Genomic DNA, 21,809 nt, shown 5'->3' on the forward strand with positions numbered 1-21,809 from the left:
TTTAATGTCTGTCAGTTTTTGCATCTTTTTTTTTTTTCAGTTATAGGCATCTAAATTATATTAAATATATATCGACTGTATATTTGATTTTTTTTGTAAAATAAATCTAACCACCCAAAAAAAACATGAAGATCAGTTTTTGTGCGTGCACTCTGGTACACATTCATCACATGCTCATTGTGTTACAGCATATACCAGAAGAGCAGTCGGTGCTCAGAAGATGGAAGTTACAGACAGAAGATGTTGCTCTTACGTGATGTTTCAGGACACCAGTAATAAAAATGCAAAAAGTCAGGATCCAAATGTGAACTGTAGCCACTACCATCGGAAATCATTTAAACACTTAGCATAAAGGACAGTACAGTAGCTCAGCGGTTTGCACTGCCGCTTCTCACCAAGAAGGTTCTGGATTCGACTCCCGGTCAACCTGAGGCCTGTTACAGCTTCCATGGTCTCCCTGTAGAATATAAGCATGTATGGGTTGATAAATCACAAAAAAAGGTTACAGTTGCTAAGAACAGGAGTCTCTTATCAAAATAACCTACACCGATGTTTCAGGAAGTAAAGTGCGTTTAACGAATGCTACACAACTTACATCACCTATTTAAGAAGTAAGAAATCTGAAAGTCAGAGACACAGTCACAGTAGGTCATTCAGTTTTTAAAACTTTTTTATTGTTTTTAAATTTTTTTGCTTGTTTTTTAAATTACTTATATTATCTACAAAGTAAAAGTTTTAACTTAAAAGTTACATAAGGGTCAGGTGAGAAGTGGGATCTGATCACCTCTGCCATTATAATTTCATAAATAACGTTTCTCCTGTCCTCTTGGCTGCCAAAATGTGTTTATTTCACAGGAAGCTTCTTGTCATGTTTTAGTTTGGTTAGAAACCTGTCAAACAAACGCAGCACATAGCAGCAGCAATAAACAGTAAGATTAATACTGTCTAAAAGTTGGAAGATTTTTTTTTTTTCATAACAAGGTGCAGACAAAATACAAGTTCCAGTTGAATTTTCTTCTTCACACTCAATGATTAGTTTTTCTCATTCTCTCATTTCTTACTTGGCAAGCCAACTCAAACTGCAATTTGAGACCCCTGAAAGTGTGTGTATGGGTGTTCTGATTCTCCTGTTTGCAGAAATCTGTGAACAGGGGTTAAATAGGACGAGTCTTGTCCGTTAAAACTCTCTAACTCGTTAAAACGTGTCACTGCATCAACCTGTTAACATTCTCTTATTGCCCAGTCTAGAAATAAGGGTTTGGGGGAAGGAAGAGAAAAGCTGATGTGAAGCATGTCTGGTGAGGATAAGGAATGAGAAGAAGGAGGGCTCTCATTCTCTTCATTGCCTGGTTATGAAGGTTGTGGTTGACAAGCGTGACACAGAGTGGGTCCCTTGTCTCGCCGGCACCCTCTATCTACAGCTGCTGCTGATGATGAGGTTGCACTGCAGAGGCAAGACAAAATGGGGAAAAGGAAAGGTTCACAGATTTAGACAGTCAACAGCTGCACACTAAATGGTTTGATCTGAGTAATGTGGCCAAAGAACAACACAATATAATCAACAAGCCCATAAAGGATACACTATTTGGATGCTGAAATGTTAATATGAGTATAAACAACAGCTATTAAGATACACTGACAAATTAATAGTGCAAAAGGAAAAACAAGCAACATCTAACTCTCCACCTGCAGGAGTGTGCTAGTTAATAAATTAAACATACCTTGTGCCAGGTAGGAGAAATGTGTAGTGGAGGAAACGGGGATGGGGTTGAGGGCAGTCTGGGGCATGGGTGGCTGCGGACCCCCTGGAGGACCCTGGGTAGCCATCAGCATCATTGGGGGATGGGTAGGTGCCGGGTGGTGAGACTGCACTATACCAGACTGCATATGAGCCTAAGTGTGAGAGAAAGTGTTCAAGTGTGTGAAAGTGAAAGCAACAGTGTGACAGAAAGTGAGAATGACAGTGAAAGGTAAACAGAAGGACAAGACACAGTTTCACTAAAAAGATGAAACTTGTGGCTATTACACCATCCACTGCACATAGAAAGCAGCCTGAGAAAGAGACTTTTTGGGGGGTCAGATCATACCAACATTAGTCTCAGCTTTGTAAATAAAGTATGGTGCTCTTGTCAGAAGCTTAGCACAGCACTGGAAGGACAGGTAAACTACTAGTCACACCCACTAAAATCTCAAAAGCTCGCTAACATCTCATTTGTGTATTCCATACACAAAGCAAAGTCCACAGTTTGTGCAGGAACTATTTGTTAGTGAAAATCAGTTGACTAGCATTTTTATGCAGTATCTCTAACTACAGTGTGGGAATGTAGGGTACAGGATCAATTTCTTTAAAAACACAAATGCCAACCCCTCCAGAAAGCATTTTTATCTTGGAATTAATGGTTGTACTGTGTTTTGAGCAACAAAATATCTTGTGTGCTGAGTTAAATAAAGTAAAGCATCCAAAACCAAACTTTGCCAGACCACCAAAATATATCCACAGCACTTACAGCAATGTCACCACCCAAATATGACCTATTCATCACCTTAAAACAATCCCAGAATTCCAGTCTGCTGGAGCTGCTGCAGCTGTGGAACTGGCTGACAGCAAGTTCAGACCTACCTGCTGCACATGTGCCATGTGGTTGGGGTTGTAGCCATGTTGCACCTGCTGTGGGTGGATATAGACTGTCTGTTGGGCAGAGGGGAAGGATGCCTGGGGAGACTGCGGGTTGGGACCTGGGGTCATAGAGGGGGGTGTCGGGGCCAAGGCCGAGTACATCTGCTGCTGTGGGGGCTGGTTGGCCAGGTGGAGGGCCTGAGCTGCTGCTACTGCTGCTATACAAACACACAAACAGAAACCACAGTATATTACTATAGTGCACCATCTGAAAGTATACAGCTCCAAAAGTGATGTGTGCTGGGAATAATGCACATAATCCCAGTGTTAGCCAAAGGACTAATTTTCAGTGGTTTAAACTGTTAATGTATTCACCTGCTGCTGCCTGTGGGTGCTGAACTGGGCTGGCAGCTGGGTGGCTAGGTGGACCTCCATGTTGTGGGGGACCACCCTGCTGGGCCTGGCCTGTGGGTGTGGCAGAAGGCTGGGGGTGCTGTGGATGAGGGTGCAAGGTGGCGCTGGGGTGGGGGTACTGCTGTGGCATTGGCCCTGGAGACACTGCAGGAGAGAAATCAGAACTAGTGAGGATGGAAAGTATGTAAACTGTACAGCTAACACTACCTGCAGTGTAGCCTGCTGCATAATGGGGGCTGGAAATTAACTTTGTGCTATATGCCTGCATGTTGGCTGGCTGGGTGTAACAGTGCTCAGTGTACTGTCCCTCATGAAAATAAACAAACAAATCAATGCCATATAAACGGGTGGTGGGCTGACGTACCATACATAGTGTGCGTCTGCTCTGGGTACTGTGTAGTCGAGGAAGAGACGAGGCTGGGTTGGCCATGTGTGGGAGCCATCATCCTGGCACTGCCCTGCATTACTGGACCAAACACATGCTGTGCCTGGAGGACAGACAGAAGACATACAACATAAGCATTAGATTGAACATGTATAAAGCTTTGTTTCGTTCTAGGACAGGCTATCTAATTATGGTGCTAACTACAATGTAGCATCACACATTAAATACTAAAAACTAGAGAAGTTAGTTTGTTGAGGATTCTAGAAGAAGATTGTATGGGCAGCTACTTCGATAAAAACTGAACTTAAAATTGAATGGAATTCTTATCCATTGTCAGTATGTGGACTCTGCTACCCATAGACCACCTTCACTGTCCCTGCCAATGTTCAAACACAGCCTACTCACAAACGGGTAACACTTTAGATGTGAGAACTAGGAATGTGCATTCAAACTCCACGAATCAACAGCTATCAAACAGTGGCATCCTGCTGGCAGCCTGTCAAGGTGCAGGACTGCAGGCATCTGTCAGACAAATGGCTGACTACTGAACAGCTGGGAGCAATAAAGACTGCCAGCACCAAATGATGGCACCAGAGTAACTATAATAATTCTTAGAAGAAGAGACTCCAAGGGGTGAGCACTGCTGAATAGGCTGCTAAAGGTGGTATTCTTCTCATCATGGCAGCGTTGGGGCCAGTCTTACCTGTGATTGGTAGTGTGGCATTTGCTGAACCAGTGGCTGACTGGTGAACTGTTGCGGGCTGCATGTGAAGTACTGGGCAGAGTAGGCAGGGCTGGGTGCTACAATAGGTGGACCTGCTGCCGTTGCTGGGTGCATCATGGTGGGCGTACCTGGTGGATGGTGCTGGTCTGACCTCTGCTGGGGCATGTTGGGTACTGAAGATTCATGTCAAGAGATTACATGGAGGATTGACAAGAATTATTGGTAGTTTCCAAAGAAACTAATTATTTACCAAATGTGCCCAAACAGAAGATGACTCGCTTAAGAAGGGCAGGTTAAGACTACAAAGTAATGTGTACCGTTTATCGCTGCATTGTTCCTTCTGTCTATGTGATATAACACCATATACACTGTCACTGAGTGGTGCATGTCATGTGTGGAGTAGGTCCTATCATTTTACCATCCATCCATCCATCCATCCATCCATCTTCTATACCCGCTTTTTCCTGAAAGCCAGGGTCACGGGGTCATTTTACCATGTTCATCTTTATTGTGCATGTTCAGTTGTGCACCCAGATAAATCTTTTTTTTTTTTTTAAAACAACAAAATGTATCAATAAACCAGACAGTCACACTTTCAGTCAGGCTGAAGAAAAACTTTTCTGTTACTTAGCAGTTTTCAGTCTTTTTCCCCTCCTCATCATGATAGTCACTGGTTTATAATTTACTTATTTATAATTTATCATTTTCTGACTGCCCATCACTTCCTGGTCCTAGCCTTGTAACACTACAGCTTATAAAAGACCCACAATGCAACACGAGTAACTGCACCATTCAAAAAGTCAGCAGTCAGTTGTGATTATGAGAAAAATATCAGTTATGTAAAAAAAACCCTTTATAACACAAGAAAACATAAATTAGGGCAAATACAACTATATTTTGTGGGAAAAAAGACAAAAGACAGAGACAGAAAGACAGGTGGGAGTGAAAGCAGCAGTTATTCTCACCTTTACCTGGTCTGTAGGGTTTAGTCTGGCTGACCGTCATATGTGGCAACTGCACCTGGTACATAGCTGGAGACTAGACGGATGAGGGGAAAGAGTTGTAGATGGAAAAAAAAATGTTTATACTCGGTTTTCTCAGGGAAGCTCAGTGTCATTTCTACAAGAATGAAAACCAGCCCTTGAATAAAAATGGGTAGAGTTTTGCTTTTTTGTGTGGGACTACTATTAGTATCAATCTGTGACACTAGATACCAACTTATTCAACTATAAACTTGCTTTATTACCTAAATCACACTCACACTCACACTCACACTCACACTCACACTCACACTCACACTCACACTCACACTCACACTCACACTCACACTCACACTCACACTCACACTCACACTCACACTCACACTCACACTCACACTCGTGGGAATTATCTCTTACCTGGGGCCACATGCATTTTCTATGCCTGTCTATCACTAGGCAAAAAAGGATTACACAAGGACTATAACTCAAATACTACTTATCTTCCATTCTTTGACTCATTCACATTATTTACCATGCATTTCTATTACAAACAGTACAGCAGCAAAAACAAAGAGGCTTAAACTCCCTTTAGCTCACAGCCATTTGGTTGGTGAACAGATGCAGCAAATAGAAATAGAAGTTAAAAAGTCCATCTGTGATGGCAGTTTTAAATGAATTGCAATAAGAAGTTGGCAAACCAACATCTGATGGCATTAATTCATCAAGCAAGCAAAACATCTCAGTACTGATTGGGCTTAAAAAAAAAAAAAAAAAAAAAAAACAAAAGGATTAAAAAAAAAATAGAAATTTTATTAAAATTCACAAACCTTCCATATTATGCTTTTCTAATGGAGCAAGAGAGAGAGGAGGAGGGGGAGAAAAGGAAAAAAAACCACTCTTTAGTTGTTCACCAAGGTATTTTATAGTTTACACGTGTCTGATGTTGGATCACCAAGGTTTTCTTAAAGCAACACAGGAAAATATAGATCTAAATCTAACAGCAAAATATCTTAAATTTCAATATGTGCTCTTAAGAATTGGTTAATTTTTTTACATCATGCTGTATACAAATGTCATCTATTTCCACCTTTATGTAAACATTTCTGAACTTATTATTCTAAATGTTTACCGAACCATTTTTCATAGAATTTCAATAATTCATCCAAGGAAATTCAGACAGAGGAAAGAAAAGTGAAGATGAAGGATGCATGTACATACAAAGAAAAAAAAAAAAAATTAGGGCTGTCAATGTTAACGCGTTAATTTTTAGATTAATCGCATGTGTTAACGCGTTCAGATTTTTTTTTAAAGCAAATTAATCGTTTGATAAGGTTTGTCCCCAGCTTCTTGCCGTCATCACAGCACGGATGGATATCTGTCATTGTGTGATTTGGGTAAGTTACAGCAAACACTATACTACTTAATATGATGGCACAAGACAACGCCTGGTCTGCTGAACGGCAAGTTTCATTATAAAACGTTTCCAGATGGAAGTTTGGAAAAAAAACTAAGTTGTGTGCACTTATTGTAGTGAAGATCTGTCCTGTAAATCCTAGTATTTTAAATTTGTGATTAATTACAATTGACGATTACGATTAACAGCACTACATACACACACGTGGATATATATATATATATATATATATATATATACACACACATACATACACACACACACACACACACACACATATATATATCCTAAATGGTAAACCAGTGAAATAACTATGGAGAAAATAATTCCATGTATTACAGGTGAATGAAAGAAGAGGAACATGGCATAACAAGTAACAACAAATATAAGCACATATGTTGGGAGACCTCATGGGGATTGCCGTGACTTTGTATGTCATACATTCTGTGCAATGCTTAGGGTGTTTGGCACAGAACACAAGGAAGAAAAAAAAACATTTGTCTACCTTGTGCAAATTTGAGCAAGCCTGTGTCTCACCTGCACTCCAGGGCTGACTGGTGTGAGGGGATACATCTGAGGGAAGCAGCTGTAGACAGCCGGAGGCTGCTGGACCACAATCGAGGGACTAGGCTGGCCCTGAGGCCGAGGGGGTGTTGGGGTGTTGGCTGGTTTGGGCTGATGACAGCGTTGAGAGAGAGGAAACCGTTAAGACAGACTGTAAATTGGTTTTGCCAACAGTCTCGGTGCTTTGTGGTCTGACAGCATGGTATACTGACCTGTGTATTGAACCTGGGTTTGAACTCATTGGCATTTGGGTTCAAGGTTGATTTTCTCACTTGACTGTAGGAGTAAAACAAGTTGAAGGATCAGTCTCGAGTAATTTATGGTTATAATTTTCTTATCAATTGTTGATTAGAAAAATATCAAATATCACCAGATTTTAATTTTTTTTTTTTTTTTTTTAAATATGCAGCCTCCCCTCTCAGTATTGTCCCTTTCACTCACTCTTGTACTGCCTCCTTTTTCTCCTCCTTCTCTTCTTGCTTGGTTCCACTGAACGTGGACGTGGCTGTTGTCTGAACTCCCTGTGACGTCACATCCAGCCCTGCCCTCTTCTGGTCCGGGGCTGAAGGAGATGGGGACAGTGCAGCTGGACTGCCAGGCTTACTGCTGTTTGTGGCGGTGGGGGATGGAGCAGGGGCACCACCAGGGGTGCCAGCAGCAATCACTACAACAGCCTCTTCAGTGCCCTCCCGCCCCACTGTGGAAGCTTTGTCCAGGGGAAGGTCTTTAGGCTTGTCTGCTGTCTCTCTGGGAGGCTTGGTCATTAACTGGTCAAATGCAGGGTCTGGGTTTGAACTAGACTGCAACTGGAAGAGGGAAAAGGAAGAGTTAGAAGAGGCACACACAAGCTCTGCCTCAGCCTCATAAACACTTGGTTAGTTATTGCAGAATTTCAGCATTCCTGTATTACATGAATCAAAAAGATACTTACCCTAAAATCTACACTAAATTTCTTTAAATTATCTATTTGTTTTCTGTGGTCTGGTGCCATATTAGGGGGTCCTATAAGGTGAGTAGAGAGAGATAAACATGGGTCATGTTTCAGACACTGACACATGAACTCAGATTACAGTAACAGCACAAACACTTAAACCATACTACCATGACAGCTACAGGTAAGAAGTGGGTGTATCAACAAATGCCCTCCTCTTCTAAATCTTAGTGACACTGCTCCACAACACTGAGGCCTTAAGTTGTGTTTCTGAAAGGAATACTGTTGTGTATACTGTACCTTTACAGATTGGTCTGGTGATACTGGGTGAGCTGTCCAATGGCTTAATGTTCTCCTTGTTTGCTGTGGGGGATGTTTGTCTTGTCTCCTGAACACGACACTCTTTTGCTATACAAAACAGAAAAATTATTAGTTTACTCGCAGCATAAGTATTTATGGTAGTGACAGAACCTTCACTAAAACATCACATCCAAGTACACAGAAATCAGGTATGCTATATCACACCTGGCAGTTCTTATTCCCTCAGTCATTTTGAGGGTTATCATCAAGCTTACCATCTCCGGAAGGGGAGGTGACCATGCTTGGGGAGGGGCTAGCAGCAGTAGGAGAAGAAGCTGTTGGAGTAGCAATAATTTCCACAGGCGCTGCTCCCGACTGTGGTGACGGGAGGGAGGACGAGCCAGGAGAAGTTCCACCCATACTATTCTGTCGGGGGGAGCGGGGTCTGTGAGCTGAAGTGGGGAACAAGTAATAAAATTTTGGTGATCAAAAATGTAACCATATTCTAATTTACCCCTAACGAATTCACCTGTCTCGATTTACTGGCCAACATTAGGGGATTATTATTCAAAATTACAGGGCTTCAGACATGTGCAACAATCATACAATAAGGTGTTTGTTTAATAATATTATCAGGTGGAAAATGTTTATGAAATGCTCACAACCATGCAAGGCCTTTCAAAATATGCTTCAACAAGAGGGGGTGAACTACAATATTTATCTCTTGCGCAGGTGTTTCATTAAGTTATCACACAATGCAGAATTAGTGCAGTTAGAAATTCATAAAAGGAAAGTTCTTCATAAGGACAAAATTATTTTACCTCCACTAACTACCGAGGACCATGTCCCTCCAGAGGAGCTGCTCCTGGTTGGTGCAGTCACTGGAATCTCTCCAGGGGCATTGTGGGAAATTAAGTCCACTCCTGGAGGGACACCAGTAGTCCGGCAAGGTGGGACTCTGTGAGCACGAGGTGTCCTCTGGGATTTTGGAGACATCCTGGGTGGACCTGTAGATGAAGAAAAAAAGATGACAACAGAGAACTCTTTAAACAGATGAAGGATGTATGATAAATACAATGAGAAGCCTGTTTCCTACTACCCTGTTGGGAAGGTGTCTATCTGAAGCTCATCTGTTTATCTTAAAATCCCAAACAACTTCACTGATTACATCTTAATTAAACGATTAAATACTTCATAACATTATTTGATGACAAGCATTAGTTGAGAACCTACAGATGATTGTGTAAACTGAGCAAACACCAAACTTTTTAAACCACAAAGTGAGAAAAGAGAAATGGAGAGAAGGTGAGCTGTAAACATGCATTTAAAGAATTTATTGTTTAGCTGAGTTTATGCAGTTACACAAATGTGTCCATCTTATTGGCAACAACCCTGCACAAAATGATTTTTGGCTAAACATCTGACAACTACAAACATATATACTCCAGCATATTGGATTCAACAGAAAGAAGAGTAAAGGGCTTGATTGCAGTTCTTAATCTTAATGTATAATATACTTTTGGTCTCATGAAATTCAAAAAAAAATGAAAGGGTCACTGTTAAACCTGGTATGTGAGGACAAACAAAATGTGTTGTCCCTAAAAGGGCAAATTCAAACTTCTGTAAGTATCTTTTCCATGGTTCAGCTACATCATCATATAGCTATGGCTTTGTTTGCTTTTTTTAAACGCTTCTGAAACATTTTTAGGCAACTATTTGAAAAACTGGTGCATTTGTGTTTTTGTTGGCATAACTCTTGCTAAACAAAGCACAGCACACAGTGGTACACCCACATGCCAAGGTGAAACTGCCTGATGCACTGATAAAGGATCAGCTTTGTGGCTAACTATTTCTTCACAATCTTCATTTGTGTGGAAATTACAAATCTGACCCCAAATCAGTCCAAAAAAGCACCTTCAGCTATTTGTGTTGATCCACACTAGACCTGGGCAAATTCATTTTTGAAAGCAGCTTTCTTATGAATACTTAAGACTTTCAAGCAGCCATCAGTGCGATTAGGAACATAATTAAGATAATGAAGTCAATTCATCCACGTTCAACTCATGTCTTTGCCCAAGTCTACTCCACACTGATGTGGGTACCTTCTGAAGACATGCGTTTGGGCAGAGTGGAGGCCGGCGACGTGGGCCCATGGTGGGAAAAGGAGGATGAGGAGGAGGGATAGGAGGGGTGGGATGAATGAGAAGAAGGCCTGGAAGGACGAGAGGGAGGTCTGGAAGGAGGCCTGGTGGGCGTGGTTGCCCGAGGAGGCAGGGAGGAGGGACCAGACTGGTAACGAGAGGGGGGGCGGGAGGAGGGAGATTGACAGGGTGAGGGCCAATGGGATGTACCTACAACACGGAAGGACAAATGATCAAGGAAGACAAACAGAAGATGACAACCAGTTAAAATGGGGAAAACAAAAGTAAGGCAGGAATAGAAAGCGGGAATTAATAAAAAACAAAGAATGGCAAAAACAAAATTATATGTTTTAATTGTGATAATAAATGCATAAAATGAAGTGACCGTGACAATAAATATGAACATCCCAGACACTATAAACCAGTTAAACTGTAGACACATAATGTGTTTCCCAGTAAAAGTCGGTCGCTATATTGACCACCATACTCACTCACTAACCATTGCACATTTGGACATTTTTGCATATAGAGTGTAGCAAGTAAAACCATAAGTTTGGGCATGTATTAAACTGTACCTCCATTAACCACTCTCTGGTCAGCCCCAGAGCTGGGACTGTAGTCGTGAGGTCCTGATCGAGGGGTTGAGGGACCAGCTGAGCCCTGACCTAGACGAGGACGTCCAGGACCCCAAGACATTGCCTCCCTGTTCCTCTGACCTGGAGGAATGTACTTGCTTTCTCTGAACAAACACACAAAAACAAACAACAGAAGCAAACTGTTTAGTTAACTATAAACGAGACAATCATTAAACTAAGAAAGGGGAGGAATTGATTTTGCACTGGATTACATTAAACTAAGTACTTCTCATCAGCTAAAATGAGCATCTTTTCTTTAATTACCAATGAAGCATTTGTTCAAGGGAACAGCTGCTGTCTACATGCTGAATATGTGGTTAACTACTTTGTTTCCCTTTAAGGCTCAAATATGTTTCTCAAGACTGTGCCTTTCTACTGCAGACCAGGGCATTATGCACATGTATTACTAGTACTGACACTGGTGATGAATCCCAATTCCACTAACTGTATCCACATTTACCTCACTGGCATCTTTACCTTTCATCTCCCATGTAAGATGCAAGGAGAAACTGCAAGGAGCAAGAAAACATGTTTCTGATATGACACATGTTTTCCTAAATCATAATGTGAAGGTTATAAACACAAACTGATTTCCAATAAAGGGGCATGTCGATCTATAATGAACTTCTGTAAAGGATAAACTCGTGTATCTTCAGTTAAAGCCCCTCCAGGCAGCCTCTATGCTCTTCGGAGCAGGAAGAAAAAAAAAAAACTAACAAAAAAAAAAAAAAAAAAAAAAAAAACTTCACTATGGGGTACTGGAACAACTTCCAGGTCTACCAAGGATTGAACAAATAAGGGTATTGAGATTCACCCTGGGTTTTCATAGCTGGTTTTCTTGTCTTTGCTTTGGAAGCTGTGCTTTGAGATGATGAAGACTCATCCCCTTCTGTAACTTTATGTTTAGCTGGGAGCCCACACACAAACTTGGAAATTCCCGCAAAGGTTCTAAGAAATATGAAAAAGGTTCTTCGGTCCAGAAGTGCCTCATGTAATATTATTAAACTAATAGACTGACATTAACCAGCAAAAGAAATATGTGATGATAGTATTACATGTGTCCTTGTCTCACCTGCTCAGTGTGTGAGTCTCCCGTTCCCCTCGTACCACAGCAGTATATTTTTCCTCCTCAGTGCGTTCATCATTCTCCAGGGCCACACGGGCCTTGTATGCAGCACTGGCCTCTATCTCCTCTGCCAGCTGGGCAGCACGAGCTTCCCTCTTGAGGAACTCTTCTGAGTTGTCCCGTTCCAGGGGCACCCTGAGACACAAGCCCAGCAGCAGGATGATATCAAGTTTTGACTCAACTCAAAACAAGATTAACAGAACAGGTTAATGATAAGAAATATTGAAAAAAGGCTTTATACACCAAGTGTAATATCAATTACTTATATGCAGGAAAATGTGTGACAGAAGTGAACTTATTCTAACATGAATCATATAGAGAGGCACTGAGAAGCTTACGTATATGTAGACAGGCTGCTGTCATATGTAGACAAGACTCCATACTTCTCCTCATTGTACTTGAACATATCATTAGGATCCCAACCATTTGACTACAATGTTGAAAAAGGCACATAGAGAGAATTTCACAAAAAAAAAAAAAAAACTATACACAATGCTGTGTATCAACTGTATATAATAAAACTTGGCTTTTTTACTGCCCAATTTTCAAGTCATCATACAAAGGCCTGTATGGAACTTTTCGCGCGTTTTCTTACCACATCTGTATCCAGAGACTCAAGGCTGTCAGAGTTGTGGGTCTCGCCTCCATCCCAGGGCTCTAGATCCTTCTCTTTATGTTCACCATTGATCCTACCACTCACTGCAACATCTGTGAAGTTGTCTGCAACGCACACAAAGAACACATACACAGTGGCTTCAGGAAGTATTCAGACTCATTTAATTTTGGCACTTGATTGCATTTAACATTTGAATGGGCAGCACTGGTAAATTTGCCCATCAATGTACATTCAATAACCCATTGTGACAAAGTGACAAAAAAAAAAAAAACATCAAAAACTGAAATCCCTGATTTCAAGAACTGTAAGCATGTGTAAGCTTTGAAAACCTGGACATGGTCAGTGAGATCCTCTCAGGTTCCATCAATTTGAAAATAAAAAATGGGATTTTCTGTGAACAGAAATCTTTTATGTCTTTCTAAAGATGTTATATGGGGTAGAGGCGGGACTTTGCCTTATGCAAGGCAAACCATCAACTCACTGAGACCACCTGCACCTTGGACCAGGTTTTCCCCAAACACCTTTTTATTTGGCTGCACTCATCCATCTCTAATTCTTAGGAAGTCTCCCTGTCTGCCAATGATAACTCCCATATCATATTGCCTCCACCACCTTGTTTCTCCGTAGGGATTTTGTTAGTCAGGTGACAACCAGTCCCTGCAGTATGTCCAACACAGTTCTTGAACTTCAGCACACAGTTCAATTTGTGTCTCTTTCCTTCAACTTAAAGTGGGTTCAGTATACCCACTATACCATCATATAGAGATGGTTGTCCTTTTTTCCAGAAGGTTCTCTCATTTTTGCAGACTACTTCTGTTCTGTTACAATAACTGCTGGGCTTATGGTCACCCCCCTGACCAAGGCTCTTCTTGCTCAGTAGCTCAATTTGGCCAGATTATCACTCTACAAAGAATCCTGGTGCTACTTTCATTTCACAGTTATTGAGGACACTCGACACCTGTGAACACTCAAAACTTTAGAAATTGTTTTATACTTTTGTCCTGATGTATTGCTACAATTTTATTATGTCTATGAAGAGCTTCTTGGACTTCATGGCTTGGTTTTTGTCCTGACTTGTATAGCTAAAGGTCTGTATTTCTAAGCTGTTTCTAATTAATTTTATTTGTCAAAGGTGGACTCTATTCAAGCTTAAGACACATCTCAAGGACAATTTACGCAAACCTGACCACATTTTTAAGAGTTACAATAAGGGGCCTGAATGCTTTTGTAAAAGAGATTTCAGTTTATGACATTTAAAACATTTGTGAAAAATTCAAAAAAGTATGTTCACAGTTTAACATTATGGATTATTGAGTATTGATTGTTGGGCAACAACTGCTGTTTTATCCAGTGAAAATTATGTATACAATGCAATAAAGAGCGCAAAAACTGGAGAGGGTCTGAATACTTTCAAAGGCCACTGTATTTATGTATAGCAGACTGCCACACATATACACTGAGGCTCATGATGGTTGACAGTCACATGGCTGCACTGTATATGTAGAGAAGCGCTCATGCCTCAAGAGATTCTGCCAAAACCTCGCACAGCAAAGGTCTATACGGAGGTAGAGGTGGTTCATCGACACGCCCACTCACAACCAGACATGGGCATAACTAGATTGAGGAAAATCCTTTCAAAAAAAGTTGGAGCTATTATTTGAGCTAGCCTTAGTAAAGTTAACACCAATTAAGGGTTCTGATAGTGTGCACCTTCTTAACAACCTTGTAAAGAAGGGGGAAAGGAAGTCTCCAACAACTTAGGTTGCAACACAACATTTTCATTAAATTAAGAATTAAGGCAGGTTGATATTTTCACAAGCCTGTCTTTTTTGAGAGATAATACACAGATAAAAATCTACTTGGGTCTGATGGTAGATGACTTTCTGCAGCATTCACTATCTTTGTACACTTACACAATATTTTGGTTGCCTCAAGTAAAACAGGCATGCTCAAAGAAAAACCCCATTTATATTTGAAAGGAAATCTAATCTCATTTCAGCCCAAGTCCGCTCTCACATTCTCAGAACTGGCACCCATGGACTGTGTGCATAAGCATATTGGCCACCTGGAGTTACATAACACAGTTATCCCACAATACAAAGTGCATTTTAGCATTTCTGGCACAGAACAAGATCAGAAACACTAGCTTGGCACTATACAGACAGTAGAGGTAACAGGCATAAATTATATTAGCAGAGGTGGTTGGTATGCTTTTTGCACATTATCCATTAAGGGAATAATACATAAGGAATAATAACAAATCAAAAGTGGGCATAGTGAGGGGTAAGCAAACATGCATTTAGACTTCAGTCAATTATATGACTTTAATTAAAACACTTCAGGGCCAAACCAAATTAAACATCCTAAAAAACCCCATTTTAATATAATGTCGAGAAAGCAAATAAAGGTGCTTGTGAAAATGACTTTCCAATCTGTTGCTTTCAATGGAATCATACTCATAATGATTATAATTTCTTTTTTACGTTAAGTTCTGATTTAGTGTGAAATCAAGTGCAGGAGCAGAACTCCTCATTTAAACTAACCTAATCCTTTGAAACAGAATTAATAACCACATCCTGCCTAGACAAAGACATTTCTCTAAGGGTGCCAGTGCTAACAGACTACACACAGGCTTCAAATGTGTTTGGACTTAAACCATCACTGAGAATTAGGTAAGACGTTACAAAAAAGCTAAATATGTATTAGTGTTAGTTTATTGTTAAATATTTTACACTATCATCACTCATAAATCCTGATATTACTCACATGCAAACACAAAGCCATACATATAATATTCAGGGTCACAGACAGGACATAGAGTGGCAACTATTCCACTGAAAGCAACATCCATTCCAAAGATAACAAAGGTGGTAAAAAGATGGAACGAGACAGATCTGCATCAGATATTTGATTTTTTTTTTTTTTTTTTTTTTAGGTTACATGAAAGCAGTGATTCCAAATTTAAGTCAAGAAACTAGATTTAAAATGCAGCAATTGGTGGCAACAGATCAGGCTCAAGCCTTGGGGATTCGCAAACTTAAAATTTGATTTTATATTTTCTGCAAGCTTATTAAAGTCTATGTTTAAGGGCATACAAAGATGTGCGACAGAAAAAAAAAAAAACAGTCATATATTACCTGTGTCAGAGGAGACTAGACCATTGGAGAGGAGACAGACAGGTGACAGAGTCAGAAGAAGGCCTGACAGAAAGAATGACTGACTGCAATCAAAGCTGACTTCCTACGCAACCACTTGAAGATACAGATGTTCTAAAGTCTTTTTCCTTTCTATATTTTTAACCAACTGTTATTACTAAGTCATGTCAAGCATTTTTTGAGTTATTATACTATCTGCACAGATAAGTTTATTATTTAAAGCTAAAACATTCTAGTTAATTGCCTCATTGACCTAGTAACATAAGATCACTGACATTAGCAATTCTGCTTTAGATGCTTTTCTTTTCTGCAAAACGTGAAAATTCCACAAATTGTTCAATTTAACAGGATAACAACTTTATCTTACAAGTGGCAAAGGTGCAGTACCATTTATCTGAATCGTATGGTGAAACCCTAGCACTTTTTAACCTGTTCATTTTCAGAAATAAAATCCTCCCACACAGTGCATTATTATTCGAAGGAGAATTGTCTAGGTTAAGATGAATTGCATGAAGAAGACTCATTCAGCCTTTACTGAGTGTCCTTGCTGCACCAGGGCAACTCAATAGATCACGTTAGCCTTCAATGATGAGCTACTCAGTGCAGATAGAAAAGATTTAACTCATGGCAAAGCCTCTGTGATATCAACATAATGAATATAGACAGAAAACGATCAGTGCATTGTATCTATGCACTAATCAGCATTAACTTTGGTTTGTGTGCAATGAACATAAGGGGGCAAACTCACCGAGTTACACTGTGCGTACTTAAAGATGTAAAGGACAAGTTACAGTGTATAATATATATATATATATATATATATATATATATATATGAGCTACTACCTGGATAATATTTGTCAACACAAATGCCCTCAGTACCTTTCCTGGCAAAATTCAGGTCCACATCTTTGAACGTCACCACCACGACATCTGAGGCCTTGAAAATGATACTCTCCACAATGTCCTCTTTCCTGGGACCTATACTTGGCTCTGGGCTCTTTCTGTGAGCTGCATCCAACACCAGGTCACACTGAAGAAGAAAGTTATGTTAAACTAGATTAATGAGGAATCTGAAATGCAGCAAAAGCCTAAACTATCTACAGAGAAAATGTGACATGGAAGATCGACGCCAAGCATTAAAACATCCCAATCATGGGATCAATTACTGATGGTAATATGTTGAAAGATAACACACACATTTATAAAAATATACTTAATATATATATATACTTTAAAAATTTTGCTTCGTTGGAATGAAGGCCTTTTATCTTGGCCCAGCATAGGGGCCTAAACCTTAACTACAGAAAACCATTTTTAGATTCTTTGGTTGACAACTTATACCATAAACCAAATTTTGACTGAATTCTGCTCATTTAATGGCATCCACACCAGACTTACAAGTTTCTGAGGTGCAGTGGGTGCAGAAAGACTACAAGTACTGTGCTAGAAAATTGACAATAGCCCTAAAACCAAATATACACTGTTGAGTACAGTGTATTGTATAGATGGGTGGTGAATACAGCTGTGTGAAAATGTTAGCACATCTGACTGCTCAGCTGTGCTGTCATACTTTGGTCTCAAAACATGCACAAGCACTTAAAATTATGTTTTCCTTCAGTAACACAATCTTATAAAACATGTTGGGAGATATAGCTCTGCCATCTGGTGCAAAAACAGGATAATGTATGTTACTGACATCCTTTCAAGGACTATAGTTAAAGCCAAGCAAATGAACTAGACAGAAACATTGCTCAGGTTAAGCTTTTCATTTGTGCAAAATGAAATTTTCCCCAAAGGAGAAGGACTGGAAAATACTTCAACCTAAAAGGGAAAGTGAAGAGATACATAGTGCTCCTCCATAAAAGGAAAGAGGGAAAGGGTGATTTTGTCTAAGCCACCTCTGGGGTGAAGTGCTATTGGGTGCTCGCAGGGGTCTATCTTTCCAGAGAAGCTAACCTTAATCATTTACTACTGAGGAAATTACAAATCTAGCTCAATATTAGCATCTATGAGGAACATCACATTATGTGTGATCCTCACCTCTGGACCATATGTCTTAAACACCCCTTCATAGACTGCTCCATTTTTCACTTTCAGCTCACATTTGGTCCCCTGTAAATAAACAGACTTATTTAAAGAATAGAACAGTCATTCATGTCACACATTTAAAAAAACAAGTTCAGAAACCAATCTTCAGTGAAACAGACAAATTATTGTTCATTCTCATTTGTTTATACAACCAGCTGTCTCTAAAAATCACACCAAGTTTGTTTATTGCACCATACACTTTCTGAAGAAACAGTATGTGATGACAGACTGCAGTTACTAATTCCTCTACAGTAAGCATGATTCACATGGCTGTTTCAGACTAGTTTACTGCCACAGTGTTTATTCTCTATTAACTATTGCTGTTCTACAGAAGACAAATCAAAAAGGACATACAAGATGTGTCTGTAACATTATCTCAAAAACTAAAGACAGACACACAGGACATACATACCACCACTGAAGTCAAGACATGGACCATCCTCATATTTGCATATACACCACTGAAAATGACCTAAGGAAAAAAGATGGTTAAGTTCTGATGTGCCCCTTTTGAAAAGAGAAATTGTGCTCAATGGCCTCTCATAGCTGCATAGCTGTGTGACACCTATTTGACATCTCATCCACTTATGATGCGTATCCCGACACTGGATTTGTCCTTTCTCTGAGGTCCACTCTGTGCGACTTCAACCAAATTGCAATCCCAACAAGAAAAATTATGCTGTACTCAAATGTCTGTACAGAATTAACAAAAAAATGCAATAAAAGTGCGTGGAGCTTCAAAAGGCATATTCCTTTCTTTGATAAAACAGCAAACTGTTATTCCAAGCTTCTAATGGCAATATTTGGCATAAAAGCTATTTTCCACAGACTTATGAGAGTTAACAGATTACTTACTGCTGCAGGTCCTTTACCACTGTGTCGTCCTCTGAAAGGAAAAAAATGCCATTGTTATCAAAGTCAGCATGCGAAGTTCTTGCTAGCATACTGAAACAAAGCGCTCTCAGAAGGGGGGAACTGCACAACTGAACGATAGAAATCTCAGGAGGTAGTGGTGTAAACCTCAAAGATGGTACAGAACTGCTGTTGCACAAATAAGGGAACCCCTAAAAATCAACACAATATGCAAATTATCCAATTTAGTGTAAACTCAAAAGTTTTTAAAATGTAAATACAATACATATTTGAATGTAGCATCAATTTTGAAATTTCCCCCAGATTTGATAATATTTTGCTGGTTAGCCTACATTCTTTTTCAACCATGTCCTAAAATGCACCTTGTTCACAAGCTGGAAGATGGCCAAGCAGTCACATTTGATTCAACGTAGGCAATGTCCAGTTTCCCTACATTACATATTGTTGTAGTAAATGTGTAATAGTCTCATTTCAAAACGTTCAGAGTCTCAATATTAAAGCAAAGCAATCCACGCAATTGCGAACGGAACTACGTTGGTTTTGTATGTATGAGTCCAGCTTGTAGGATTGCATTTTACTACATCTTCGCACGGCCTTAACAGATGAAACCTACGCAATGAATGGGGCGTACTGTCCTAGTGACCGGTGAATAGATGCCTGGCCAAAATAGCACCACTAAAATTCACAATACGCATGCAACCCCTGCACAGATAGCGAGTGTTAGCCTTATTTTAGGACTACGTGTAAAAAAACGTCATGCTTCAAGGACACCGTTTCACACAAGCAGCAAGGCACTGTCAAGGTTGAAAGCCCATCGGTCTCTAATTCCCCCTTCTCGTCCTCACCCGCCCCTTTTTTTCGTGCGCCCACACGCATTTCTTAGCAAACCCGTTGCAGCAATGTTGCGGTAACGTAACGTTCCCGAACGACAAGGCAGTCACCAGAAAATAAACAATGTTGTTTGATCAGCAAGTCCTTTAGGCTGAAAAGCTGCCAGGCTGTGTCCCGTTAGCAAGCCGTTTTAATACTGAATGAAGGAAGTGCACGGAATAACAAGCATGGGTCGTTGAACGGCTAATTAACCCTAGCTAAATTGACTCCAAGCTGACAGTAAAGTTGGCAAACAGCCTCACTGCTACACACGTGGGGAAATGTGTCTGTCAACGCAAAAATCTATCAATACATAGTCTGAAACCTGATGGTAACAAGAGGAGGTACCACTACGACGAAGTTGCAATAGTATTGGAGCAAGCAGACAGGCCTCGCTAGCTGAAACTGCATAACGTTAGGCTAGGTGACCAACACGTCGCAAGGCCCACATTACGAACACGGACAAGTTTAAAACACTTAGTGGGGGTGTCATCTCACAGAATGCCCACCGTTGGACTTGACCATGTCCAAGTACTAAAAACCAGCTATGTTACTTCAAACTTCTGTGTTTTATTTCGCTATGTTAGTGTTTTAAAATCACAGACCTGCCCAGATTCTGCCTTCCCCCGCCGCTTCCTCCGGCTCCAGAGGCGGCGGCACCAGCAGTGTTGCCACCGCCGGGCTTGCTGCGATTTCCACCGGCCTTTAATGACATGGTGATCCCATAAAAGACCGCGTCTGACAACGACCAGCTTCGTGCCGAAATTTCTTGAAGATGAGGCGATGTTTGTGTGACAGCTCGCTAACGTTAGCTCTGACTTGCTAAGAGGCTAATGTCAACGTGCCTATTGAAGAAGATGCTATGCTAGCTGGCTAACAGCTGCTAGCTAATTAGCAATCTGTACAATTCCTATTAAAACAGAAAAAAATAACATTTAAAAAAGACAACACATGTCAGTCACTCTTCCAATATAAACATAGTGTTACACCTTTTGTCAATTTGTTATGTATTCCTGACGAAAAAATCGATTATCTCATAATAGGGTTTACAGCTATCTCGGGCTCTCTCCGTTGCTAACAGCGAAAAGACCAAAACAGTCTGAAAGGGGACAAAAAAAACAGCGGAGGGATATAAGACAGACCGAACGGCTCATAACATATAACCAAATACTCGTATACTGAGTTCTTTGAAAACCATCAGTGTGGTAAAAGGGAAAATGTTGTCATTTTTAATCTCGACCACCAACAAAAACATATATACACCGTTTTGTTAAAAAAAACACTCCTACAACATGGCACTATTTTCAGGAAGTCCGTGCATCCTCAGTGGCTGTGGTGGCATCCACGTGAGCCGGTGAATACGCTACACAGGCGCACGCTCATAGAAACGCACTTTTTACACACTGTTCCAGATAAACTTACACATTACAACGTGACTGTTCACAAGGTGCGTGTTAAAATAATATGATAATATGATAAATGTTGTCCGTATTGGAAGGCAACGTCGCGCCTTCTAATTATAATTGAACTAATCATACCACACTAAATTTACAACCGATTTTCCAGCAGTCACTGCTTCCATGTCCTGTCCCAGTCTTAAAAGAGTTGCAAACTCTTAAAAATAAGCAGTTAACATATATCCGTGTCTTTTTACTTCCTTTTTCAGGAGCTGTCGCTAGCTACACAAAAGAATTACACCAGAAAAACACAAACACTGTACCATTCTAGTTTGAGTCAGAAAATTAAGATATTTTCAGTCTAGCTTTCGTTAGCGAAATTTTATTCTCATTCCTCATTGCATTTTTAATATATAGTTAAGCATTTTAAGGTCACAACTGTCGCCATCTTTGTTGTGTGCAGTTACCATGGTTACAGGTGTATACAAACGTTAACTCGGGTCAGCCACGCAGCCGATTGATAATGTACAGCATGTTATTGATAATGTTACCTTATACAAATATACAAATTAAATTC

The 21,809-nt window shown here is 40.2% G+C and overlaps 1 protein-coding gene across 10 annotated transcripts; it reads right to left on the reverse strand.

Moving 5' to 3' along the window:
* Positions 1-652: 652 nt before the first annotated feature.
* Positions 653-20,929, reverse strand: atxn2 (ataxin 2). 10 transcript variants are annotated; one of them, XM_026321422.1, is made up of 26 exons: positions 20,441-20,929; positions 18,948-18,978; positions 18,505-18,564; positions 18,045-18,116; positions 16,884-17,034; positions 15,985-15,999; positions 12,827-12,951; positions 12,570-12,661; positions 12,178-12,366; positions 11,046-11,209; positions 10,432-10,680; positions 9,151-9,336; positions 8,605-8,781; positions 8,330-8,437; positions 8,030-8,100; positions 7,540-7,904; positions 7,311-7,374; positions 7,072-7,209; positions 5,948-5,965; positions 5,106-5,178; positions 4,120-4,313; positions 3,396-3,519; positions 2,993-3,175; positions 2,621-2,835; positions 1,722-1,893; positions 653-1,444 (listed from the first exon to the last, which is right to left on the reverse strand). In XM_026321422.1, exons 1-26 carry the CDS (start codon positions 20,548-20,550, stop codon positions 1,416-1,418), a joined length of 3,375 nt encoding a protein of 1,124 aa, XP_026177207.1. In that variant the 5' UTR covers positions 20,551-20,929; the 3' UTR covers positions 653-1,415. The 10 variants fall into 10 exon arrangements, with proteins under 10 accessions (XP_026177207.1, XP_026177204.1, XP_026177203.1 ...); XM_026321419.1 differs by having other exon boundaries at positions 5,112-5,178; positions 15,985-16,047; XM_026321418.1 differs by having other exon boundaries at positions 2,621-2,832; positions 15,985-16,047.
* Between the last annotated feature and the right edge of the window lie 880 nt (positions 20,930-21,809).

Source organism: Mastacembelus armatus, chromosome 9 (assembly GCF_900324485.2).
Source record: "Mastacembelus armatus chromosome 9, fMasArm1.2, whole genome shotgun sequence".
Taxonomy (NCBI): Eukaryota; Metazoa; Chordata; class Actinopteri; order Synbranchiformes; family Mastacembelidae; genus Mastacembelus; species Mastacembelus armatus.